Source organism: Coregonus clupeaformis, chromosome 20, assembly GCF_020615455.1.
Source record: "Coregonus clupeaformis isolate EN_2021a chromosome 20, ASM2061545v1, whole genome shotgun sequence".
In the NCBI taxonomy this organism is placed as follows: Eukaryota; Metazoa; Chordata; class Actinopteri; order Salmoniformes; family Salmonidae; genus Coregonus; species Coregonus clupeaformis.
In genome coordinates, this window is record NC_059211.1 from 809,370 (window position 1) to 837,297 (window position 27,928).

General features: G+C 42.3%; 1 protein-coding gene across 2 annotated transcripts; it reads right to left on the minus strand.

The window, feature by feature from the left end:
- Nucleotides 1–396: 396 nt before the first annotated feature.
- On the minus strand, nt 397–27,928 carry nt5c2b (5'-nucleotidase, cytosolic IIb). 2 transcript variants are annotated; one of them, XM_041838877.2, is made up of 18 exons: nt 27,747–27,928; nt 24,511–24,643; nt 19,330–19,403; nt 13,507–13,624; nt 13,069–13,164; nt 12,830–12,921; nt 12,557–12,614; nt 11,747–11,840; nt 11,419–11,472; nt 10,578–10,661; nt 10,199–10,240; nt 9,959–10,066; nt 9,406–9,472; nt 8,963–9,133; nt 5,968–6,019; nt 5,501–5,561; nt 4,857–5,033; nt 397–4,301 (listed from the first exon to the last, which is right to left on the minus strand). In XM_041838877.2, exons 2-18 carry the CDS (start codon nt 24,609–24,611, stop codon nt 4,065–4,067), a joined length of 1,686 nt encoding a protein of 561 aa, XP_041694811.2. In that variant the 5' UTR covers nt 24,612–24,643; nt 27,747–27,928; the 3' UTR covers nt 397–4,064. The 2 variants fall into 2 exon arrangements, with proteins under 2 accessions (XP_041694811.2, XP_041694812.2); XM_041838878.2 differs by lacking the exons at nt 24,511–24,643; nt 27,747–27,928 and adding an exon at nt 21,197–21,301.

Sequence of the window (27,928 nt, forward strand, 5' to 3'; positions counted from 1 at the left end):
TTGCACACCCAAATGTCAAACCTTTTAAACTGTGAGGGGGTAGTAAAATGACAAAGCAAATGGGGGAATTACATTTATGTTTCGTCAACAGTGGGATGGGAGAGGAGAATTCTAGGCAAGTGCCCTGAAATTGGGTGGAGATAAAAAAATAAAAAATAAAAATAGGTTGACAAGCAATGCATTTCCATTCACAATTCATTGTAGAACATTTACTTTATCAACACATTACTGAATATATTAAGTAATATTTGTATGCAAGAATGATTATGTATGATTATGAATGCAAGTATAATTATTATATTAAAATACTTGTTTTACTTAAAATGTTAAAACTATAGTTTTGCAAGAAGAACAACAAGAGGCAACAGAAGGGGACGGTACACGCACACAGTGACATATTATGGAAAATTAGCTTTTATTGTACATATAAATGTAATTTCCCCAATGTACACGTTGTATAATAATTCTGGAAACAAAACGCTTTGAGGGACATACAAGAAAATGCACGAAACATAAAAAATTAATGAATGCATGATAGTTGTCACCCTCGGTCTGCAATTGTTGAAATATTGTATAATTTGGCCAAATTGATCGTAGCATTAGCCTGTTCGCCAGGGTTAGCTAGCTCAGACATACTCAATGAAGCCGTTACAGTAAAAAACGGTGTCTGAAACCGGAAAAATGCCAAAGACAACAAAAATAAAAAAGAATTTAAGGAACATTTCCACAACATGTAAATGGAAATGCTTATTATATTATTATATACAACGTTGTAAACTAAGAATCTGAAAACACTGGTTAGAAAAAACAAATACAAACAGCAAAACCAAGGTGTTGTTGTTGAAAAAGGTGCCATTTCTGACGCAAGGTAGATAGATGCTCTTCAACATCCCCCATTTTTCAGCATATCTCCTGCAAGGCTATTATTATTATTAAATGTACAATTGTTACAACACAGATGATCTTGTAGACCTTGTGAGGCCAGAGCTTTTTCTCACAGAAGTACATGTTTTTTTTCTTCCACATATCAAGTGTAGCCCTAACCTAGTTCTACCTATACCGTTATAACAACTTTGACGTAAGCCATTTGCTTGCATTGGCCAGCCTTTTAGTAAGTTAGTTTACATGTATAATGCACTGTACTGAGTCATTGCATAGAAATAATGTATTGTAAAGTGTTTTCACAGAAAAGGACTTCAGATTTTTCTCCAACGACCAAGCTTTATTATGAATTCGTCAGTAATGAGACCAAAAAACGACTAACAACCAGGTGTGGAATACAGCTGCCTCGGGTGTTTCTGTAGTATTGCCAGTTAAATCAATACTTAAAAGATCAACTTTTTTCAGAGAGTAATAAAATATTGACCACTCTATATAGTTCCTCTAAAACAGATTCTACTCTTACTAAAATTGTTACAAAGATCCCCAATTGAACCCATGGACACACATTCACCGTTTCACTACTTGCCTCGGCAAACACCACCGGGTTACATAGACCCGCTATTGGTCTTCCCTTCATCAGCCCAAATCAACGGGCCAATCGAAACCTCTAGCTACACAACTACATGCCTTAAAAATGAAGTGATACGCGTGTTTTACATAGCATACACATATGATATTGCAGATAAAAGAATCCTTCCCTCTTCCAGGGCAGTTTTCCTGTCCTGCATACCATCTGGGTCATGTTCATTAGGACACACAACTGAAAATGTTTTGCATTTCCGTTGCTAAACAGGAAAGTTTAATATTAAGCAATTCAGTAACATTTTCCAGTCACATTTTTTTAAGTATCTCAAGTTCCAGTGGAATTGTGGGCCTAATCAATGATTGCAATTTCCATTTTTAAATTAAAAGGTTTGCTCATGTTTGGAGACAGCAAATGCAACCCTGGTGGGAATTATCAGGTGCTTCTTTGAATCATTCAGTGTTTCTTACCCCTAAGTGGTCCAACAAACTCCAGAATACTGTAGCTACAGTTCTTCATACGCGTCTGCTAAATGGCAATATATATATATATATATATATATATATATCCTCCATACTTCATAGGCCTGCTAGGGTGAGTCTACAACCTATTCCCACCAGTCAGGAGGGCGCCCCTTGCCCTTTTCCCAGGCCCACCCTAACCTCTACGGGCGGTCAAACACAAACTACCTCTCGCCGAGGCGTTGGTTCCTTGTCTGGTGCCCGTGCGTTCTCAAGGCCTACGCAATGCCACACGTCACAGCATCCAGGCTGACCTGGATTTCATTTTTGCATATCAAGGCCACTTATTCCTCATCAGACCTAGATCAGACCTGGGTTCAAATACTATTCGAAATCATTTCATATACTTTATTGGGGCTTGACTGAGCCTGCCTGGCACTCCAGGCAGGCTAAAGTATTTGAAACATTTTAAATAGTATTTGAACCCAGGTCTGTTCCTATTACATAACGTACTCTATGTTAACTGCAAATAATTACTTGGGAAACACTAGACCATATTAATCACACATGGCACACGGTTAGGTAGGGGTGAATGACAGTTCTAACTAAAGCGGTTCTATTGCAATGAAAAATAAAACTGTTACGATGTAATATTCAAGAGAATCCCCAACAAAACAACTCCAAGCTTAGTAAAAAAGGTAAACTTCTACTGCATGTTAGCTGCACATAGTGTAACGATGTTGCAGGTTTCGATATCTCATATCATCCTACAGGAGAACAAGAAAATGGTCTTTGCAAGATGAATGTCTTGCATTTTACAGTATAATGTATGAGAACAGTAATACTGGTCACAACCTCTCCATAACTTACAATGTTATGTGCCGCAGCATTAGGCCTATGTGACAATCCACATACACTGTAGTTGCCATAGAGCCCATCTGTACAGATACAGCATAACTGTTACCCTGTACACACGGTTGCCTAGAAACAACATGCATTTCAAAACGTCAGTTGAAATTAGCCATACAGAGTCACAGATTACATTATGTGCACCATCCTTTAAATAGACAACACGCTTCATGTCATATTGAGCTAATATTGACAATTAGTTACCCACAATCAGACTTGTGCTTTGTATAACCCAAAACATACACCACACTGTTCTTTAGTACAATTATGGATGCCTTGGTTATAGTCGCTCAGGACGACGTAAAATCAACTTTTGATTGGCCAAGGCCAGACACACACAAGCTGTGTTTTGCAGAGTCACGACGGGAGGAATTATACTGCAAAAAAAGTATAAAAATAACAAACTGTGAGCAAATACTTTTGAGACCATGTTTTTGGATTTCCATGTTGCTCGATACTCGTGTTCTTTCAACGCCAGTACCGCAAGGCTAGAACACTTTCTTTCATTTCAAAAGGATAACAGCAAAACAGTATATAGAGTTTATATACAGTACTGTACATACTGTTTGGCAAAGGCTATTCTGCCTTAGCGCTTCACATTCAAACTACAGTATGGTGCCTACATTATGGTATACTATGTAAACACACACAAAAAGTGATTCTCTATGACCAGACACTGTGTAAGGTCAGTATAGAGAAAAGTCGTGTTTGTAATATTTGCTTCTTGTGTGTATTCATGTATATCTGTCTGCTACAACATCACATGCCGTAAAAACGGTTTTAGCTTCATCAACTTAAAAAAATGACCAACTTCAAGTCAACCTTTTCCCATTCCATCATAGAAAAACAACCATTGAAAATATAAAACTTGAAAAGTGGTGGGCACGGGGCAACGTTTTTTGGAGAAACGAGCAGCAAATGTTACTGTAGTAACATACAGTTGACTGATCTGATGAATAAAACCTATAGATCTCAGACACTCGCATACCCATACATCTCTAGTATAAAAAGTAGCTCAATTTCTCTATATATAAATCTCCTATAGATACATCACAATGTCCATTTCCCCTCCCCCTCATTCCAATGTATCCTGCATTGACTTCTACTGTGGACTTCTATAGACTACAGTATAGTCTATAACTACCTATAAGTATATATATCCTAAAACCCCTTAGGGAATCATCAGGAAGGAATCAAGCTGGTTTTTCACTCCTCCTCTATCTCTCCATCTACTCTTCCTCCTCCTCATCATCATCTTCATCGTGGCAGTGGGTGATCTCCTGGGGGGTCTGGGGGAACATGTTGGGGGGTTTGATCTCACTGATGGACCGGGTCAGCTGGCTGCGGTTCTTGTTGCTACAGCACTCCAGGTCCTTGCTGTCGGTGCAGTGGCGGTTGCGTGTGGCCAGGGGGGACTCGGTGTCCATGTCGATGTGCGCATGCTCCACCGTTGACTCGTGGGGCATCTGGGAAGGGGGGAGAGAGAGAGAGAGGGTGAGGAGAGAGGCTACTACCAAAGTCAACTCCGACCACTTCCAGTTGGCTAATAGCTAGTAAAGATAGTTTCAGCTCACCAATACGTTTTTATGATAATAATATTATTACCATGCGTTGAACTTGTTATACAGAATATTGATTACTGTGTGTATGTGATGTGAATGTTTCAGATAATATGTCTGGTAAAGACATTTGTATTGAATAGAAATGAGAGGATAACTCCCTCTCATACATACCAACTAATGCAAATTTCACTCTGCATGTCAGTTTTTCAGCTAGATGGGTGCCAGACTATGTAAGGGTTCAGTCTAAGTTAATAAGAGTCAAGTACTGTATATTTCTAATTAAACTAGCCGGAAATGTTGATTCATGTGCATCTTAATTTCCTATTAAGAAAAGAAAGGGCTGTATCTTATGCTATTTTCTCTACAATATTTTATTCTGTAAATGCTGCATTTCTTCAGTTTTTTTTGTAAACTGTTAGCAAGAATCAACAAACTAATTCAATAAAGTAAATGACTCACCAGTACGTGTGCAGCTCTGAAGAGGTAGCTGAAGGGATAGTACAGGAGGTTGATGAAGGAGGCAGCGTACAGGTCAGCGTAGCGCATCACCTGAGAGGCAAACAGAGTCTGTCTGGAGCCAGACCTGAACAGACTACCCATCATACCATAGCACATGTCCATGTCATGGGTCACTTTCTGGGGAGGGGAGAACAACACTGGGTTTAGTAAAGATACTCAGCCAAAAGACACTCAGACAATATTTCAAGCTCAGATAGAAGAACATGATGACCATTGTCAGATTTGTTTTAAATGTATGGTATTGTGCTCTTGTGTTACGTTTACATGCTGACTACTTCCTGCTGACCTCTTGCCAGGTCCCCCTCTAAAGGGTATTTTCCTGGTTAAATACAAAATTCCTCTAGGAGGACAATGGAAATTCAACGACTTGTGTTCCGGTATATCCAAGCCTTCGACGGGACGGGAGGAGGATCAAAGCCTATTTTCAGGAATTTACTGAGGGGTTATAAGACCATATAAGTCCCCAGTTGGGAATGATATGGTTTAAAGGCAAAACTGAAACCTGTAACTATTCAGGGACACATGTGGACATATTGTATAATGTTTCTCTAATTGCTATGGAAACACGTGTGTAGAATCTGTACCTTGACCCTTCTCTGGAGAGCACTGATGTCAGGCCTCTCATTACTACTGCTGTCCAGATGCCTGGAGAGATCGAGAGATAATGGGTTAGATAGAGGGCAAGAGGTACAGAGAAGAAGGGGATTGAGAGAGAGAGTGAGAGTGAGAGTGAGAGCGAGAGAGAGAGGACAGTGCCAGTCACTATTATAAAGAGTAAGGGGGAAAGGGGACTGGTCTAAATAGATAGACTTCAGCCAGTTTAGAAACAGTAATCTGACTGTGAAGCCAGTTATCAGATCGATGGGGCCAACCCTGTAGACTTTGGTCCAAGGTCGACACACACACGCTCGCACACACACAGGGAGCTGACGGCGCCACACACAAACACACACACTCAAACACAGTCGTTCACACACACACGCCAGGTGCAGAGGCAGCCTAGAGAGCGAGCAGAGGGGTGTTGTAGGGGAGTAGATGGCGCAGTACTCACTTGTAGAGCTCTGCCAAGAAAATGTCCAGGCCCTGCAATTCCTCGAATAATGCTGTAAAACAGAAGAGGAAAGGGAGGCCAGGGTAAGTATCACAGTCATAAAATATCTCCATCTCCCTTCATCAGTGGTGGGAAAAGTACAGATACCCCCCAAAAAACTACTTAAGTATTTTTACTTAAGTACTTTACACCACTTCTCTTAAATCACTGGTGTTGGCTCACTCTTGTTCCATCTGTCGCTTTTCCATTCTCCCCCTCTTTCATTCTCTTTCTCTCCCTCTCTCATTCACCCTCTCCCATTCACCCTCTCCCTCTCTCTCTCTCATTCACCCTCTTCCTCTCTCATTCACCCTCTTCCTCTCTCATTCACCCTCTCCCTCTCTCATTCACCCTCTCCCTCTCTCATTCACCCTCTCCCTCACCCTCTCCCTCTCTCATTCACCCTCTCCCTCTCCCATTCACCCTCTCTCCCTCTCATTCACCCTCTCCCTCTCTCATTCACCCTCTCCCTGGTACGCTGTCACACACAGTCACAGACAGGCCAGTGAGAGGTTTGCGAGGGCATTTTACAGCTACAATGACACTTCACAATTATGTTTGTGTGTGTGCCTGTGCATGAATGTGTGTGTATGCAAGTGTGTGCAAACGTGTCAGTGCTATAATATACTGTATGTAATATACAGTGCCTTCAGAAAGTATTCACACCCCTTGACTTTTTTCACATTTTGTTGTTACAGCCTGAATTTCAAATTGATTAAATTGAGGTTTTGTGTCACTGGCCTACATACAATACCCCATGTCAAAGTGGAATTATGTTTAGACATTGTGATGTCACGAGAGGCTGTGTCCTGGAGGGACGTTACATCCCCCTGAGATGGCTGCAAACCCAGACAGCTATGGCTCCATCTGCTGGTATGGTCGGGAACTCCAACCCTCTATGGCCAATCTTCCCACGCAGCTGAAACCAATCAGGAGCTGATGAGCTGAAGGTTTGGTGAAGTGAAGAGACACAGTCTCCAAGCTGGGCTCTCGGGAGGACAAGAGTGCTGCACGTCCACTTCCATGAGGAATATAAGGATTTGGAGATACTTACCTTTGGGAAATACTCACCTTTGGATATATGCACCTGTGGAAATACGTGTGGGACATTTGGAAGGACGTTTTGCTGGGTTGGCCACTAGCTGCAACGTGGAATACAGTAAGACTGGGGAAAAGTTATTTGAGCGAGGGAGAGTTATGATTTTGGATGTGGAAGAGACATCCCTGAACTGTTAACCCTTAAAGAGCCACCAGAGACCAGAATTGTGTTATACTTTCGTTAGTTTCCCAAGACCTTTAATAAAATCCTTGTTTTGGTTGAACCTGGTCTCCTTGCACTACTTGAGCAACCCCGCTGAAAGCTGTGTAGCCTCTCGTGACATCACAACATTTTTACTAATTAATAAAAAATGAAAAGCTGAAATGTCTTAAGTCAATAAGTATTCCACTGCTTTCTTATGGCAAGCCTAAAAATTTGCTTAACAAGTCACATAATAAGTTTAACAAGATTTATGAATGATTAACTCATCTCTGTACCTCACACATACAGATATTTGTCCCTCATTCGGGCAGTGAATTTCAAACACAGATTCAATCACAAAGACCAGGGAGCTTTTCCAATGCCTCGCAAAGAAGGACACCTATTGGTAGATGGGTAAAAATATTTTAAAAAGCAGACATTGAATATCCCTTTGAGCATGGTGAAGTTATTAATTACACTTTGGATGGTGTATCAATACACCCAGTCACAACAAAGATACAGGCGTCCTTCCTAACTCAGTTGCCGGAGAGGAAGGAAACCGCTCAGGGATTTCACCATGAGGCCAATAGTGACTTTAAAACAGTTACAGAGTTTAATGGTTGTGATAGGAGATAACTGAGGATGGATCAACAACATTGTATTTACTCCACAATACTAATATAAATGACAGAGTGAAAAGAAGGAAGCCTGCACAGAATAAAAATATTCCAAAACATGCATCAAAACTAAAACTTCAAAAAAAACGTTATGTCCTGAATACAAAGCGTTATGTTTGGGGCAAATCCAACACAACACATCACGGAGTACCACTCTTCATATTTTCAAGCATGGTGGTGGCTGCATCATGTTATTGGTATGCTTGTCATCAGCAAGGGAGATTTTTAGCATAAAAATAAATGGAATAAAGCTAAAAAAACCTGGTTCAGTCTGCTTTCCAACAGACACTGGGAGATGAATTCACCTTTCAGCAGGACAATAACCTAAAACACAAGGCCAAATATAACCTGGAGTTGCTTACCAAGATTACGTTGAATGTTCCTAAGTGGCCTAGTTCCAGTTTTGACTTAAATCGGCTTGAAAATCTATGACAAGACTTGAAAATGGCTGTCTAGCAATGATCAACAAACAATTTGACAGAGCTTGATTATTTTAATAATGTGCATATATTGTACAATCAAGGTGTGCAAAGCTCTTAGAGACTTACCCAGAAAGACTCAAAGCTGTAATCACTGCCAAAGGTGATTCTAACATGTATTGACTCAGGGGTGTGAATACTTATGTAAATGAGATATTTCTGTATTTCATTTTCAATAAAACACAAAAATGTGTCATTATGGGGTATTGTGTGTAAAAAATATATTTCATTTTGAATTCAGGCTGTAACACAACAAAATGTGGAATAAGCCAAGGGGTATTAATACTTTCTGAAGGCACCGTATGCCATTTAGCAGACGCTTTTATCCAAAGCGACCTACAGTCATGCGTGCATACATTTTACGTATGGGTGGTCCCGGGAACCGAACCCATAATTCTGGCATTACAAGCGCCATGCTCTACCAACTGAGCTACAGAGGAACACTGCTCTCTAGTGTGTGTGTGTCTATCAGCCTCTGCCTGTGTGCACGCGTCTGTCTAGCTAATTGCATGGGTTTGTCCGTCCGTCCTTTTGTGCGTGTGACTGTGTGTGTGACTCACAGCTCTTGTCAGTCCAGACATGCAACTCCTGGGCCAGCTCGGGGATGACCAGGAAGGTCCTCCAGCCCTGGCGTTTCTTGGACTTGAGGATGTCCCCGAAGATGTGGTCTCCGATGTAGACGATGTCCTTGCCCTTGGCCCCCAGCAGGTCACACACGATGTCAGAAGAACCTGGGGGAGAGAGAGGGACATATTGAAATGTAGATGTTACTGGATGTTGTTTTATTCAAGATTTAACCTTGTTGTTTTTAGATTTATCCCATTGTTTTGTTTTTAGGGCTCCCAGGGCTCCCTGGAGAACAGTGAAAGTTGTTGAGAAGACAATGCTGGCTAAATAAAGGTTAACTGAGATCCATCTTGTTTATAAGTACTCTACTAGTTAGATGATTTGTGAAGTTTGAAGTGCTGTGAGTCAGTGTATTTCCCCAGGTAATATATCTTACCTCCAGAGTAGACGATGCCATGGTGCAGGGGTCCTGTGTAGGTCCCGATCTTCAGCCGCCCTGTCGTCTAACACCAGAGAACACATAGAACAGTAGCTTCACTCCAAACAGTAGCCTCACCGCAAAACAATGTCAAGTACTGGCCCTCGATTATACATTTTGTAGAAGTTGTACTTCACATTGTGTGACCAATTAGCTATTAGGTTACCTCACTATTAGGCTACCCCACGTGTGCAGCTACCACACTATTAGGCTATCACACGTGTGCGGCTACCACACTATTAGGCTACCACACTATTAGGCTACCCTGCGTGTGCGGCTACCACACTATTAGGCTACCACACTATTAGGCTACCCCACGTGTGCGGCTACCACACTATTAGGCTACCACACTATTAGGCTACCACACTATTAGGCTATCACACGTGTGCGGCTATCACACTATTAGGTTATCACACTATTTGGTTATCACACTCAAAGTCTTGGCATGGTATTCTGACAGAACCCCTTCTCCATCTGTGTGAGTGTAGAGGTGTGAGGGTGTTTTACTCACTGTGTCGACTTGTCTGAGCACCGTTCCCTCTCCAAAGAACAGAGGCTTCCTGGCATCCACCAGTATCAGGTCAAAGTATGACTGCCACGGCCGGTGGGACGTCCCGTGCTGCAACACAACCACAGACAGATTCTGGTCAATATGTACAGACTATAGTTAACAATATGCATCTATATAAATTAAGAAGATTTCATGTCTATGGAAGAATCCCATGTATGAATGTTCAAATTATTCTCTTACCTTTGGGCCGTGGGGGAAGTCAAAAAGGTATGTCATGATCTTCTGTGAGAAAATTTAACGACATAACAAGTCTATTAGTCATCTCATTTAAATGCCTTTGTGACTGGGACAGAAGCTGTAGCTATATGCCCCAGTTCAGTATGCAAACACATCACCCCAGTTTCATATGCAAACGTGACAGTTTGCCAGGACATGTTTTGTGAAGGTGTGTGTACGTTTGCTTTGCACATTAATGTTGTTTTGCATGGACGTTTAACAAGGCAGGATTTACCTATTGTTTTGGACTCTGAAGGTGTCTGTTACTGTGTATTGCGCATGTGAAGCGTCCATTCCCCATTGTGTGTGTGTGTGTGTGTGTGTGTGTGTAAACAGTACTCACGTGTGTGTATTTGTAGTCACTGTTGGTGGCCAGGAACACCTTGGCTACTTCATTCATTCTACTCAGCAGGAGAGGTAACTTTGCCTTCATGGGAGAGAACATTAAATATTACAAAGTCATTATCATATACAGTGTGTTCCTACGGGAATACAGACAGAGACTTCAAGTACCTGTTAACCTATTTGAAGTCATGTTAGTGTGTTCCCATAGGAATATGATATACCGTATTTTCCGCACTATAAGGCGCACCGGATTATAAGGCGCACCTTCAATGAATGGCCTATTTTAGAACTGTTTTCATATATAGGGCGCACCGGATTATAAGGCGCATAGAATAGAAGATACTGCAGTCAAACGTTTGACTGGGGTTGCGTTATGCATCCACTAGATGGAGCTGTGCTAAAGGGAATGTCAACAAAACAGTCAGATAAAGTCAAACTTTATTAAGCGTTCTGACAACAATTTTGGGGTCTTTATACACACACAAGTGGTGTGGGACTGTGAGTAAGCACAGTACCGGTGTTTACTGACTACGATAGCCGTAATGCTGCAAGCGGTGCGGCTTTGTAGTTTACCAGTCGTACTGAAACATTTCATTATTATTAAATTGTTTTTATTGGTTTTTCATACTGAAACATTTTGACAGAGCGCCTTGAGCGCCGTGTACAACCAGTATGGATCAACCAATTAACCAATTGTTCCATATATAAGGTGCTCCGGATTATAAGGCGCACTGTCGTTTTTTGAGAAAATTAAAGGCTTTTAAGTGCGCCTTATAGTGCGGAAAATACGGTAAATTGAGCGGTAAAGGGGCTGATAAAATGTTAACGTGTGTACTTACATCTCTCACTACGTATTTTTCAAGGTTCTCTACTGTCTTTTCCTTCAGGGTGCCCTGGAAGACAGGACTACAGGTAAATGGGTTGAAATACATAGAAAAATAACAAGTATTCATGTATATCATACAAAATGTCTTCTTTATGATGGCACTCACTGTAAACCATCTCAATCAGTCAGTGTACATAACATTAGCACTACGATAAACAATAAATGATTGCTTCAAGATAAAGATCATTGTGCGTTTACCCCAAATACTACCTTGAAATGGAAGTAAAGTGAATTGAAGTGACTAAATTATTGCTTTGTGATAGACTTCATCATCACGCTACCTTGAAGTGGACCCAATCGACGGCGTCGCGGATGTCCTGGAACATGCTCTTGAAGGACATGAAGAGGTCGCCATCTTTAAAGCCCGTCTCACAGCTGAGGTAAGGGGGGAGGAGAGGGACACACAGAGCCAGTGGACAGGCCAAGGCCAGACAGAGAGCTTTGCTTTTAAACGCTAGTAGCCATTTTCACTACATTTTTGTTTTGTTTTTGTTTTGCTTTTAAATGGGATAGTCTTCCCTTGTTTGAGGTGGTTTCCAGCCAAACAGGAAAGCAATCTCCCCCTAAAAGACCAACAACTCATTTCAGAGGAGAAGACATGCAGCCATTCCATTGCAGATTACATCGTCACACATAGAATTCATTAAAACTATCGCTAACAAATGATTGTATAATTATATCAAGAAGATAGACATCATGATATTACATCATGCTAGATGATGATTAGTCATTACATATTAATTTACATAATAAAAAGTAATATAATCTGAAGATATGGAATTTAGAATTACATTACTGCATGCATTCGTTGAATGATTAGTTTCAAAGATCAATAATCATTCAGATAGCGGAGTAATCCTAATAAAGTATCTAGTTTATGACACAATAAAAGGGTTGTCCTATTGCTCAACCACTGGCTTATCAGGGTTAGGGCTAGAGGATTTTTATTGGCTGAGATATGGACCTACCCTGTTGTCATGTTGTCTAATTGGCTTATCACTGTTGCCATGTCATATCCAGGAATTAGTTGCATATTTATTGTATAACAAACAAGAAAAATAAGGTGGGTAGTGTGATTAGGGATTCCTTACCTTGCATATCTGTCACAGTTTGAGAAGAAGTCCACGAGGCAGGCAAAGAGGTAGGTCTCTGTGGAGAGAGAGGGAAACTGTACTATAAAATCAATCGAGTGTCAATAAAGTTGAGTTGAACTCCATGGCCTTGCCTCAAACTGTGCTCAGACAAAATGGAGGGCATGTCTGGGCTTGTCCCTCTTATGAATGACAGTTGTATCTAGATGGAGATAAAAACATTTTTAAACAATGTAATGGCTCTGTCATGGACAGAATCTCTCCTCCTTCTACCTGGCAGGTTGAAGAGAGTGTTGAGGATATAGAAACGTTCAGTATCGTCACGTTGGATGAACTTGTTCGGGTATAGCTCCCGAATTTCAGGTCTGGGGAGAGAAGAGAAAAAGAAAATACAATGTCAGGAGACTTTCTTGGCAGGTAGATCTAACCTTCAAAGCGGTCAATGATCAGGGGGAGGGGATGTAGGGAGGACATTGTGAGAAGGTTAGGAGAGCATTGGGTTCACTATTTACCCTCGGAGGAAATTGAACCCGTGGACACAGACCAGGATGTTGCCGTACGCGTCCACCTTCAACAGGTTCCCATACATGGTGTCAAACACCAGGCCTCTGAAGAAATACAGAGAAAAAACATGATTCAGTCAGTTATAATACATCTATAAATAGTTTATACATGATCTTTAAAAAGACCATCAGAAAATCTACCTAGCTACAACCAGGACCAAATTAGAAACCCACGCATCCAGGTACAAATATAGCATTAAAACGTCCTCACCATGGCAACAATGATGTGATAGGTACCTGGTAATGAAGTACAGATAGTGCCCCGTTGATAAAGCGTTTTCCTTTATTTTTTTATAGCATTATAACGTCATCGCCATGGCAACAACATTAACTGTGGTATGATGTGATTGGTGGTCACCTGGTGTGTGTGTGTGTGTGTGTGGTCACCTGGTGGGGAAAGCGGGGTCGTAGACGAAGCTGAGCAGCTCCTGGGGGTAACCGATGTGGACCAGGCGCTCCACAGTCAGCTCAAAGCCCAGGGACTCATACTCTGGAGACTTGTACACTGGAGAATAGAAACACAAACAGAGACACACATTAGCATTAAACACAAGCCGGTATAGGCTACACAGAGACACACATTAGCATTAAACACAAGCCGGTATAGGCTACACAGAGACACACATTGGCATTAAACACAAGCCGGTATAGGCTACACAGAGTCATACGTTAGCATTAAACACAAGCCGGTATAGGCTACACAGAGTCATACATTAGCATTAAACACAAGCCGGTATAGGCTACACAGAGTCACACGTTAGCATTTAACACAAGCCAGTATAGGCTACACAGAGTCATACATTAGCATTAAACACAAGCCGGTATAGGCTACACAGAGTCACACGTTAGCATTAAACACAAGCCAGTATAGGCTACACCGAGTCACACGTTAGCATTTAACACAAGCCAGTATAGGCTACACAGAGTCATACATTAGCATTAAACACAAGCCAGTATAGGCTACACAGAGTCATACATTAGCATTTAACACAAGCCAGTATAGGCTACACAGAGTCACACATTAGCATTAAACACAAGCCAGTATAGGCTACACAGAGTCATACATTAGCATTTAACACAAGCCAGTATAGGCTACACAGAGTCATACATTAGCATTTAACACAAGCCAGTATAGGCTACACAGAGTCATACATTAGCATTAAACACAAGCCGGTATAGGCTACACAGAGTCATACATTACCATTTAACACAAGCCGGTATAGGCTACACAGAGTCATACATTAGCACTCCATGATGCCTATACAGTGACATAACAACACTGGGACACCATACATTTAGGAGGAGAAGGACGTAGGAGGAAGTCAAGTCTAATTGCCTGTTCGCGAATGGACTACTTTGTAAATAGCAGCCTCCCATTTATCCTCAACCAGCCAATGTGGGCCCATTCAACTCCACTAGATAACAGTACGTAAGCTGTTGCAACATGACATGATGACGTGATGCAACGTGCCACAGGTATTTAAAAAATAACCCTAACCGTCAGTGTATCTGAGATACTGTTGGTAATAACATAGCCTCTCTCCCCCTAAAGTGCGCGCACACACACACAGAGCGCGGGGGACTGAATATCCTATGATCTAATCCGTGGAGAAACAGGATCCATAGCTCAACTCTCAACTCTGGTTCTAATTAGGCCTGTGGAGAAGATGACATTCAGAGACCAAACAACCAGACTTCTCCAGGGTCCTGTTCATTAGGGCACGTGACGGAAAACATTTTTCAAGGTTTTGCAACGGAAAAGGATAATAAGCCTTTCTTATTGGGCAATTCCACATAGTCCCTCCCTGTTTCAGTCCATTTTCCTCCGTTTGGTGCCTAATGAACACACCCCCAGGCCTAACGAGCAAAGCCAGGGATGAAGGGGAAAAGTAGAGAGGGATTCAATGTCCAGGCCTGGGCCAGAGAAGCCTATCAGCCGATTACAATGCTAACTGACATTGGAAGAAGGAGCTGTCAGATGGTATTAATATAAAGGGTGTTTTTCCACATTAGGTCCAATCAGGCTGCAGGAGGGGAGGACTTGGCTGATGCTTAGAGGGAGCAGGAAGGGCGATGTGGGGCTAAGCTAGCTAGCACAGAGACCCCAAACGTGGAAGTAATAGGCCTGGGCAAACATCTGTGTCTTACTGAGTTAGCATGCAGACAAACCGATAGACAGAGACAGAGAGAGAGACAGAGAGCGAGAGAGGTCTGTGAGTGTGAATAAGTCTAGATACACGTCCTTCTTAGTGTAACGTGTGTGTGTGTGTGCATGAGTGTGTATTTACCCATTTGTGTGTTTGCCTCTAAGCCCAACTGTGTGTTTTCTCTCTCTCTGGTGAGTTCAAATCCCCTGTGGCGTTCCAGTGTCCCTAGCTAGCTAGCGGAGCAGAGGAGTGGTGGGCAGCGCGCCCAGTGCTGCAGCCTCGAAGAGTCGCACAGTCCTGGGCCAGATTCTTCCATACAAATAGCCCCCCCTCCCCTCCCCCTCTCTCATCGCACCATCCCTGCCTCCATTTCCCTAAACTCTGTGGCTGTTACAAAGAAACCTATTTTGAGAGTATTTTCCCCTCCGTCACCTTCCCTCTCGCTCTCTTTGGTTGGCCGGCGAAGAGCCGAGCTCTCTCCCTCGCACCGTCCACTGCTGCGACCTTCAGACAGCTTTAGTTTAAACACACACAGGCGGGGAAACACACACACAAGGCCTATTTATGCCTGTATATATAGCACAGTCTAGTCCAGGGATGGGCACCTTTGATGGGGGTGGGGGCCACAAAAAAACTGAACTCATCATGATGGGCCGTAATGGGTCTGTGTACCCACATCCATACCCCCTCACCTGCGAGCAAAACATTTTAGCGGGCACCCCTCGTGACAGCGAAAAAAAAAAAACTGATGATCAATGGGCCCCACCCCGGTCAGTAATTTGACCATGGTTACTAGAGATTTAGATAGCTAGACTAATTTACAGATCTAAAAAAACTAACAGTAAGTTGAGATTCCGAAAAAGTAAAACAATTAAATATATAATAAATAAAAAATGTGGGGGGGGAGGGGTGAAATTGGCCGGTGGCCCATCCCTGGTCTAGTCCAATAGATTCACAGGTCTATGACCATGTTTTAGTTAAAGGGTTACGTTGTTTACCCTTAGGTGAGGGGTATAGCTTACATTTGGGACGAAAGTGACGCTGGAAGGCTGTAAATTATTGCCTGGTAACAAACACACACTTAGCTTGGGGATCCATTACCACCTCCTCTCCTGACGCAGTCGTTGACAGATAATTCCCTTAAGCTGTGTGTGTGTGTGCGTGCGCATTACCAGGCTATAATTTACAGCCCTCCAGGGTCACTTTCATTCCAAATGTAAGCTATACCCCTCACCTAAGGGTAAACAACGTAACCCTTTAACTAAAACATGGTCATAGACCTGTAAATCTACTGGACTAGACTGTACTATATACAGATACATAAATAGGCTTCATCCCAAATGGCACCCTATTCCCAACATAGTGCACTAATTTTGACCAGAGCCCTATGGTACCAGGTCAAAAAAAGTGCACTTTATAGGGAATACGGTGCTATATGGAACGTAGGCATAGCTTATGACATATGAAGTGTCTTCTGTCCAACTTCCTGGTTGCTAATTATAGGCCTAAATAAGTATCTAGCTGTCTCGGAGGTGGGTCCAGACATCGCTGTCACTTTGACAGCAGTATCTTTATTAGACAGCAACACCGTGTCAAAATAACATCAATTAACATGAGTACTACTAGTAGCTTGGGCTCCGCTCTGCCAAAGGCTAAGAGTTAGCCTAGCATAGCATAGCATAGCCTAGCTTATTCTAAACCGAACGGCTTTCAGGCTAATCACCATGCTACAATAGAACAGTGAAAAATAATCCTGTGCCCCATAGAACTAACAGGTCAACAGTGTGGCTCCATTGTCAGTTGAGCTTCTCAGAACAGTGGAGTCTCTCAGTAGGTTGTTTTCATAACAGTATGTGTGCGTGTGTGTGTCATTTGAACTACAGTACAGTGAAGCCTCTCTCTACATTTACATTTAAGTCATTTAGCAGACGCTCTTATCCAGAGCGACTTACAGTTAGTGCATACATTACTTTTTTCATACCCCCCGTGGGAATCGAACCCACAACCCTGGCGTTGCAAACGCCATGCTCTACAAACTGAGCTACATCCTCTCTAGGTTGTGTTTTCAGAACAGCGAGGAGTCGAGGACAGATGTGTCAGCCAGCGATGCTGGGGGTATCTAGTTACCACGGTAATTTGCTAGAGGCGAGTGGACGGGGACAGTGTTAGGCCACAGAGCTGTCATCACCGGATTATTTCATGACCTTTGATATAAACCACAGTTAATGACGGATGACCTATCATAGAAGGGCATGGTTCAACTAATGCCCTTCTCTTTTACCAGGCATCATGATCTTAATATGGAAATACTGTATATAGGACTATCATATTGATATGGAAATACTGTATATATATTTATTTTTATTTTTTATTTTACCTTTATTTAGCTAGGCAAGTCAGTTAAGAACAAATTCTTATTTACAATGATGGCCTACACCGGCCAAACCTGGACGACGCTGGGCCAATTGTGCGCCGCCCTATGGGACTCCCAATCACGGCTGGTTGTGATACAGCCTGGAATCGAACCAGGGGGTCTGTAGTGACGCCTCAAGCACTGAGATGCAGTGCCTTAGACCGCTGCGTCACTCGGGAGCCCCATATATAGGACTATCATATTGATATGGAAATACTGGAGCACTTCATGACATTTGATCTTCTCTGTGTGACACACAGCTAATGACAGAAGGCCCATCATGGAAGAACATGGTTCTTTTTACCAGATATCATGATCCTCATATGGATGTATACTGTATGGTTATGGTCTACTTACAGTAAGAGGATTTGTCGTAGATTTAACCACGTTGTTTGAAAACAATTGTGTACAACTCCTAAAAAAAAACTCCTTAAGATAAGAGAGAACAGCCGTCCTTTTAAATCCTCACTATAAAGAGAAACCAATTTATAGCCGACCTGCTGCCATGAGAAGTCGTCCCAGTGAGTGGTTTGACTCTTTAGGCGCTATCTATCTAGCTAAACGTGCTTCAGTGACTCAGCTAAGAGGAGGGTTGGTAATTCCTCTATAAATACAGTGTGTGTCTGACTTTGAGGAGGGGGTCATCCCTAGGGAAAGGGGATCGCTTGTACCCGTAAACACACATACGGACCATATCACATTTCCATCATCTGAGGGTAGATTTTACAGATGCTCAACTGTTGACATGTAGCCTCTTTATATGGGACGGCCCATAACCAAGTGATGATGTTTACAAGATGCCAGGGCTATCGTATCGCTTCACTCAACGCTCGAGTTGCGACCGCAGGAACGGGCTGTGGCGTCCCCGGCCAGAGCACGACACAGCGACACCTCAGCCTCCAGCGGTCACTGGGGAGAACCTTAGCTCGGGTTCTGGTTCGTCATGCGGTTAAAATCGGGCACGGACGCATGTCAACACCATCATTAACGCATTGTGTCAAGAGATGTCCCCTAATTGGCTTTGGCCTAGCCTTCATGTGGTTGACCGTCAGTTCAATGGATTATGGACAACCTATTGTCACTTGGAAAACTATTAGCAAATTACTGCTACTATTTTACTATTGCTTAGTCAAATACAGAGAAACTGTACTAGTGTGAGGATAGTCTTAGCCATGCACTTGAGGTCAAAGAGTTTTGTTGTTTACAAATTCCAATGACAGAAGTGAATAAAAACAGTCGCTCAATACCTCTAAGCTACCATCTAAATCGAACTAGATTCAGTTCATGCGTTTTCCTCCCCATTACAGAATGCTTCTGAAGAACTCGTCACCTTTTTCCATCATCGCTGTACCCCAAGAAACCTACACCTCCCCTGTCCTTCTACCCACCACCCCTAGCCCCCCTAGGCCCCAGTGAGTCTGGTCTGGGCTTATCGAATGACACGTGAGCCTCTGTTCTGACCCGGAGTACTTTGTCAACAAACACTGAAGGAGAAATCAATATGGCCGACGACTAATTGCTATGCCAACCGAACGAGAGCTGACTTAGCCAACATTGTAAAGTCTGGACGGTGTGCCGAGGGCGCACACACACCACACACACACTGTAAAGAAGCGTTGACGGCCAGGGCAGCGACTGTAGGGCACTTACCAGCTAGAGTGTAATCCATATCGAAGCCAAAGCATTTAATCTTCTCCATGGCCAAGCTTCTGTTTACAAAAACTCTAAAAAAGGGAGAAAACAGAGAAGGATAGAATCAGAAGGGTGATTTTGAGAGACATACAAGACAGTACTACCTCTGTGTGCAAGGAGAAGATTAGGAGAAGCTGGCTCTCTCACAGAAGAAGAATGAGCGGAGGTATTTTTCTGATGAAATCCTATATTAACCATCTTGTGATGGGGTCTCATTTTGAAATATAGCCTAACAAACATCTAAAATTGATTTGCATGGCCTCAAAACAGATATTAGAAACAATCTGACACAGATAATGAAGTCAATAAGCTCTTATTTTCTCTAGCCTTACAAGTAGAGTTCCCACCAATGTCTTCAAAACATAGGAATTTGAGTGTTAGACAGCTAGCCCTTTGACAGTGCATTGCTTCCTGCATGGTACGTTCACAAGCGCACACTATAGCAAAACATTTAGCAATGGACAACAAAATGAGCATTTCTTATTGGAAAGTTCCATCCCCGTTTCAGTCCGTTTGGTACCTAATGAACATGACTCTCCATTCTGCATAGACAGCATGTTCACCGTGGCAGCTCAACTAGCTCAACTGTTCCCGGTGGTAAATCTGAAGGCATGGTAGGGGGACCTGCATGGCCGGAGTGGTCGGCATTGTTGGCATATCCTGCCTGACACTTTCTGATCCAGCCATCTCCAATGGCAGGCCAGGCCAGGCAGCTCCAGTGGCAGGCCAGGCAGCTCCAGCCAGAGATCTCTGTTCCTCTGGTTCTAGGCTTCACTGTGTTAGCTCAGCCTAGCCTGCTACCTACAGCTTTTGAACAAACTACCACAAAACAACTTATACGGCAAAGTAACTCGTATCACAAAGATTAGGCTACACATAGAATTTCGCCGTACATGTTTTTATAAATATGTTGGTATTCAAAGAAGTCTCCAGATGTTTTCAAGCACAAATCAATGTAATTAATCTAGCAATTTATTTCTATCCAGTTCAACAATTGCATATCTGTTACTGTCACGATCGTCAGATATAGAGGACCAAGGCGCAGCGTGGAAGGTGAACATACTTATTTATTAAATGATACACGAACAAAACAACAAATCGATACGTGACGTCCACAGGTGCAAAACACAAACAAACACGGAACAAGATCCCACAAACACTGTGGGAAAACCACCTGACTAAATATGGTTCCCAATCAGAGACAACCAGCAACAGCTGATACTCGTTGCCTCTGATTGAGAACCACTCTGGCCAACATAGATAAACAAAAACTAGACACAACGAGCACAAAACATAAACTCTACACACCCTGGCTCAACTTAAAAGAGTCCCTAGAGACAGGGCGTGACAGTTACTAAGGAGATTGAAAACAGGTTCTACAAACCTGTTTTACTTTGCTCCAAAACAATCAATCAATATCTATGCGAGTTTCTGTATGACACAATCCTAATTTTCACAACACCCTAACACTACTCTTTTCCTATTCAAGGAAATAGTAGGTCCGGGACGACAACAGTATCGTGATACACGTTAGTATCATGGCAAGGAAACAAAACAAAACACAATTCAAATTTAACTTCTTTACAAAAAAAAGCCCTAATGTTGGAAACAGACATCATTATGCTGTCATCCAGAGTCACATGTATGTATTTTCCAAGCTATAGCACAATATTTTACATACAGCAGGTTTTTAAAGGAGCAAAGAATTTGGTCTGCTTCGTGTTTTCATTTTGACCATGGAAAACATATTGTGATACTGGTATCGTCCCGGCCCTAGGAAATAGACCATAAAACATTCAGAAATGATCCAATATTTTGTCATTACCTTGCTGCAGCTCCATACTGAACCAGCTTCCATTGCGAGTTAAGCCCGACGGCAGAAAAACGATGCATTCTGTGTCGTGATTAAAAGCGTACTAGCCTGGGCGCTGGCCTAGCCTGCCGTAACGCTATTCCAGCTCCAGCCCAGAAACAAAAGAGCCCACTCTCTTTGCTTCCTTGCTATTCAATTTCTGACTTGTTGCAAAAATTATTGTGGCTATTCTGCATCATTCTCTGTTATTGTTGTTGTTGTTTGTGGTGCCTGTTTGCCACTAGTGTTGTTGGTGGCAGGGAGTTGTTGTTTGCTCTAGCCATCAAAGACATCCAGAACAATCCGTCAGGTGGAAACAGCAACAAACTCAGTCCCTCCCAGGCCCTAAGCCACTGGAGCTAGGCTACTGTACTATTACTAAGGCCCAAGCCTGTATTCGCAAAGAGTCTCAGAGTACTAGGATCAGTTTAGTCTTTTAGATGATAATGAATGTGATTGTATGGACCGGGGTGACCTGATCCTAGATCTGCACTCCTACTCTGAGACGCATTGTGAATAGGGGCTATGCTATCCATCAGGAATAAGGAGATTGTAACACCATTCACTGCTTTAAGGAGTCTAACTCAGCAGAATTTAATCAGAAATAGCCTATTACCTGATGCTTACAATCCCTAATATGGATGATACAATTACAATGTCAGTGCACTGGAAGTGAGGTAGACCTACTACTGACACTAAGCTTTAGCTTACAGCTGAGGTCTCTCTAGGCTAACTGATAACAATTGTCTGGAATGTGAGTAGGCCTAAGAAGGATCTACTATATTCTCAGCATTGAGTACAAAGCGGGGTCTTGAAGTAATGGGTAGATTACTGGACTTCTCCTTGCTACGGTCCCCCTATGAACAGTTTAAATGGTCAAACTGTAGGAGTACAGTTAAGGCCCTCTTTCTGCAAATAGACCAAGATGTTCTGAGGTGAATGTGAGCGGGAGTCAGAAATGTTGAGTACTCTTCTCCCTACTATTGACAAAGAGTGGCGGTGGGGGACAGCCAACTTTGGCCTGATGACTGGGCCTCAAATAGACTGAATGTGTGGGCCGGACTCCTGTACTAGCCTACCATTACCTGATTGTCTGTTTGTCACCACTGTGGTCTGACTGAGGGATTCCCTTTTAGGTGCAGGCCACGTAGAAATAGATTTACTAGAATGGGTAAAGCCCCTCAGAGCACACTGATTCTATTTCTATGTAGTCTATATCTAACAGTGAATCCCTAGCTTAGGCAGACCACAGTGTGTGACAATCAGGCAGATGTGTTCCACCAGTACCCTTACCTTATGGAAACAGTACATTGAACCTACCGTGAACGAGTTTATCTAAGTTGAACAGACCCTTCTCTGTGAGACTTACAAATGGTGTTAGCCTTACTGATTGAGTGGATTGTTTAAGTGTATGGTTTCATCAACCTTTCAGCAAAGATATTATTATTTCTGTAAAGGTTGCTGATATTTTGGAATCGGCAAAGCTTGTTAGACTAGCCCCGACATTTCAAAAAAGTGTTCTTAGATGTACATAAATCTATCAACCCCTCTCTCAAAACAACAAAAGAACCAGGCAGTAAAAGTTCAATGCTGTTTTTGTGAGGAGCTTACAGATTTCCTGACAGATGCCAAAGTGCCAGTGAAGTCAGTGAACGCAGATAGACCTAACAGTGACACAGTGACAGAAGAGTGACAGCTTTAGCGCCGCTGTAATGTCCATAGGTTGTGTAACCGTATGAAATAACTGCAATTAACCCGCACAAGCACACACAACGTCTCTTTAGTGAAGTTAAACGTTGCACAAGCCACTGTTTATCGCACAGACATGGAGCCAGCATTCCTGCCCACTGCCATTGTGTACCATTAAGGCCAGCTATCCAGCATGCATGTCCACAGGCTTCTTTCCTGTCATTAGATAAAATGTATTTAGGGCTCATCTATTTTAGGGTCCCCATTTCCAATTTCCAATTACAAAAGCAAGTGACTGCCAAAACATTGTAACCTATTTTAAGACTGGGCAACACTTTAGCCTATATTTAACGAATTAGAGGGTTTGTTTATCGAGTTAGGACATAGAGAGAGGTTATTTGACCACTGCACGCAGCTAGTGTAGGACCACACACACACACTACAGCTGGGACGATAAACAGAATATTATCGACAGGCATTTTGCTGATATTGTTCATTACAATAAGTAGCCTACACTAGAGAAATGTGAAGTTTGAAATGAAATAAGTTCGCTAATATGGATGATTGTTAATGGGACAATTGATGGCTACAACCATCAAACTAGTACTAGTAGTTGAAAGGATCATTTAAAAAACCTGTGGAGCACATTAATGTTATAAACTTATCGCTCTATTTATCATTATCGCATCAATTCAGGCAATTTATCGCGACATGGATTTTTGTCCATATCGCCAAGCTCTAACACGCACACAAACACATCACAAATGATGTCAGTATTGAGAAAATACATGTGCTTCAGTTGAACAGGATGTTGGTATAACGGTCATGAAGTTCTGAGGAAGACGCTTCAGGAAGTGTTAGATTAAATCCAGAGACTTCAGAACTGAATGTGTGTAAAACAAACTAGTACACACTGACTCTGTAATCTCTCTACATTGCTGACAGGTTGTCGAAAGCTATTTGACAAAAGAATAGCCTACAGCTACACTACACTCAAATCCACAGCGATTTAGAAGGCATACTGAGTCATGATGGAGGTGTGAAAGGAGAATTAGGCTAAGTGGAAATTTGTTTACCCCAAGTTGAAAGACATTTACAAACAGAGGGTTGGGTTTCAACACCTTTATAACCAAGTAGTATCATAGTATCCTGTCATATGTTGCTGTACCTGAAGCCTAATGACTGAGGAAAACAGTGACACACAGTACCTGGCTATATACAGTAGCTTCATATAACTGAATCTCATTTCACATAATTTACGTTTTAGTCATTTAGCAGATGCTCTTATCCACAGCGACTTCCAGGAGCAATTAGGTTTAAGTGCCTCTCAAAGGGCACAGACAGATTTTTCACCTAATCGGCTTGGGGATTCGAGCCAACAACCTATCGGTTACTTGCCCAACGCTCTTAACCGCTAGGCTATCTTCCCAGTGTCTATCCATATACCTATGGGAACATGTCACCCCTGACAGTATCCATAACCGTGGTAACTAATGTCACTGACAGTGTCCATCCATACATACTATCCATCCAACCATCGGCCTACCTATGGTCATGTTAACCCCAGGTGTACCCTCCCAGTGTCCATCCATACATACCTATGGTAAGCCTCTCTGCGGTACTTCTTCATGGCCAGCCCGTCCATGTTGGCTGGAAGGTCTGCATAGTTCTGCAGTCTGTCGCTCCATGAAGTGGTCATCTTTAAATCTTTAAAATCCTCTGAAAGTCAATCTAGAGAGGGAGAAAATAAGATAAATTCACCTTGACATGATTCTGCAGTTTCCTCTCCTTGCCCTTTGAGCATAGGCCTAGCTAAACGTTATATAGGCTTATCTATTTAGCGTCAAATATCTTTGAAATCTTCAAACAGGAGGAGTATGAACTCTCAAAGAGTTCACTAAACTAGCTCTGCGGAACCTGTATGAACGTGCCACAGTTGCAAGTGACTGCCTCAAAACCGGCTGCATTTGGCCTAATTATGTACTTCTAAGGTGGGGAGAGCCGCCGGGAGGAGACAGCCTAGTCCTCCAGTCACACCGGCTGTTTGTTTTGTCAATGACAGAACAAAAGAGACTCAATAATCTTATCAACTCCCTAAAAGACACTAGGCCTGGTCTGTGTCCCAATTGGCACCCTATTCCATATATACACTGGGTGCCACTTGGGACAGTTTGAGTCACTCTTGACTACTAATGAAATCAAACAGCGTGTGTTCACACTTTGCAGGCCATTTCTATGCATGACTCGTAACGAGCAAGAAGAACAGGGGATTATTGTCATCATCCTGACTGTGGCTAATGAAAAACGTTCGGCCACCGAGGTGGAAGAAATCAAAGGAGTCACTCACTTCTTCTGGGCTACTCAGTTTAAGGGACAAAGAGCGAGGGTAGGTTAGGTTAGATTAAATTAAACCAAGCACACGTGAGGGGAAATAGAGTTGTTTGGAAAAAAAGGCACAACATGTTCATATGGCTAAACGATCAAAACGGAAATGAAAAGAGCCTTCAGTGCCAGCATGCACATCTGTTCAGTGTTTAGAAGCGTAAAATTCTCAAGGGAAATATTGATGTTTTTAGCTTTCTCTCCAGAGAATGACCAGGTTTTTCTTACATTAACTGCCTTCTCCATCTCCCGGGAGACTAAGGAAGGGGGCAGGAGAAAAAGCTGAGGTCAGCTTTTCTTTGTCACACAACTCGCACATGACACAATACACAAACAAGCGAGTAACTTGGAGGGGTTGAAGGGTGAGGTAGCCAGCAGATCTGACCTTGCTTACAGCTGCACTAGGGTCAGACAGAATTCCTGTGTATATTAAGACAATGTGTTGCCGGCGTGAGATATGGCTCGGAAAACTTACCTCAATTCAGGGATGAGAAATGCGTTGTACTCCGAATTGTCCCATTATCCCAACTGTTACACCGAGAAGATTGAACGAGTGCTCGTTTTTTAGCAGTCGTTCCATCTTCTCGGTGTAACAGTTGGGATATTGGGACAATTCGGAGTACAACACATTTCTCATCCCTGAATTGAGGTACGTTTTCCGAGCCTTATCTCGCACCGGCTCCGCAGTGTCTTAATATACACAGGAATGCTGTCCAAACCTAGTGCAGCTGTAAGCAAGCGGTTCGGATCTGCTGGCTAAGGGTGAGGGAAAGACTTATCCCCTGCAACTATGAGTTTCCTCGCTCTCAGCTGTGCTAGGGAAAAAGTGACACTTGATGAGGTGCTCTGAAACTGGGTTCAGGCAAAGTGACATCACAGTGTGAACTACTCAACTGAGCAAGTTCTGAGGCCAAGGACAGTCCTTGGCATTTTTGCCATGGATAAAAGTTAGCCTATACTAGCCATGTGCTCCTTGACAAACCAGTGAAGTAATGCAGTATAGCTTTATTTAACATTTTGTAATGGGCTATACAATCAGCAGAATATAGCTTTATTTAACATTTTGTAATGGGCTATACAATCAGCAGAGTATATCTTTATTTAACATTTTGTAATGGGCTATACAATCAGCAGAATATAGCTTTATTTAACATTTTGTAATGGGCTATACAATCAGCAGAGTATATCTTTATTTAACATTTCGTAATGGGCTATACAATCAGCAGAGTATATCTTTATTTAACATTTCGTAATGGGCTATACAATCAGCAGAGTATATCTTTATTTAACATTTCGTAATGGGCTATACAATCAAAGACCAAGTGAATTAGTTGTAATAGTTCGCTGACCTCTCTATTTTTCTCCTCAATAGACAATTATACAGTGTTCAGACTTGGTCCAAGGTCCTACAGGGAACACTGGACCTGCCTTGTCAGACCAATCAATGCCTGATGATGCACCATGCCAGATATGTTTTGATGAAACAAATAGATAACGTTATGTAACAGCTAACTACTTTTTATGTTTGCTAAAAGAATTGGCAAATCAACACAAGGTAAAAACAATGTCAAGTAAACTAGCAGTAACTACTTCATTTGAGTAGCTAGCAATAATCAGCTGAGCTAAGATAGTTAGCTAGCAAGGTAGCTAACTGCAATAATTTTGTGGCCAACTAAAAAGTGACAAGTTAGGTCACATTTGAAATTCAGTAGCTAGTTATGTGCTTTAAACGGTGAAATATGCATAAATCACTTGCTAAATGTTTTAAATTGTAGCGATTCATTGTACCGTCTAACCAGCTGTGAAATACATTTCCCATTAACAAATATTTTATTTTCAGCTGGTGTACAAAACCGAAAGAAGACTCAAAAACGACACTTAAGAACGGGAAACATAGAAAAGGGGCACATAAAATAGATCTGCTGCTTCTTAGACTTGCTTTTAATGAGAATGAAAGATCTATAACATACATTTCTATGTGAATTTGGTTGGGTCTCCCAAAAAAGTTACATATTGCAGCTTTAACTAGGTTTAGCTCATTGTTAGCCTGAAGGCTATAGCTACCTTTTAATAATTGGCTCAGCTCGCGCAGGGCTTGACATTATGCGCTTATCTGGCCAGCACAAACAATGGTCCCTGTCAAATCACCTTTTCTTTGCTTGCAGGTCGCCCCGGGGGTTAGCTAGCAATGTAGCTAGCTATAGCTACCTTGTCAGCTAACAGCTGGTTGGGGAGTTTAGCATTAAAGACTAACGTTAGGCAAAATGGACGTTAGCTAAGCCACAATTTAACTATTTTGTCGCATTTATTAGCGTTATGCTACGCTAGCTAGCAGGTTACCAAACAACCCTTCACATCTGCTTCCCCTTCACGGAAAAGCCAAAGTGGCAGACTGTCTATAGTAGAATAGAACAAAAACGGGTGTTCTGTTGCCGATTAAACATACACTCACCTCGGTATTCCTGGATAAAGCAACAACTGCACCGTTTGATAATCTGAGCATGCGCTTCGTACACGATCAACGTGGAACAAAATCGAAAAAAGTATCTGAAATGCGCTCGCAGAAGAACCAGTAAATACGTCATGCATACACAGTCCGTGGAGATATGTTTCTTTCGCAATTTCTTGAAAAAG

Bases quoted from the DNA above. Each gene is read 5' to 3' on its own strand.
- nt5c2b (XM_041838877.2), bottom strand. From the start codon at position 24,611: ATGACCACTTCATGGAGCGACAGACTGCAGAACTATGCAGACCTTCCA. The intron at 6,020-8,962 runs GTGAGTCACACA...TCTGTTTTACAG, and splicing joins TGTCTGGACTGACAAGAGCT to CATTATTCGAGGAATTGCAG. The intron at 5,562-5,967 runs GTGAGTACTGCG...CGATCTCTCCAG, and splicing joins TTCTTGGCAGAGCTCTACAA to GCATCTGGACAGCAGTAGTA.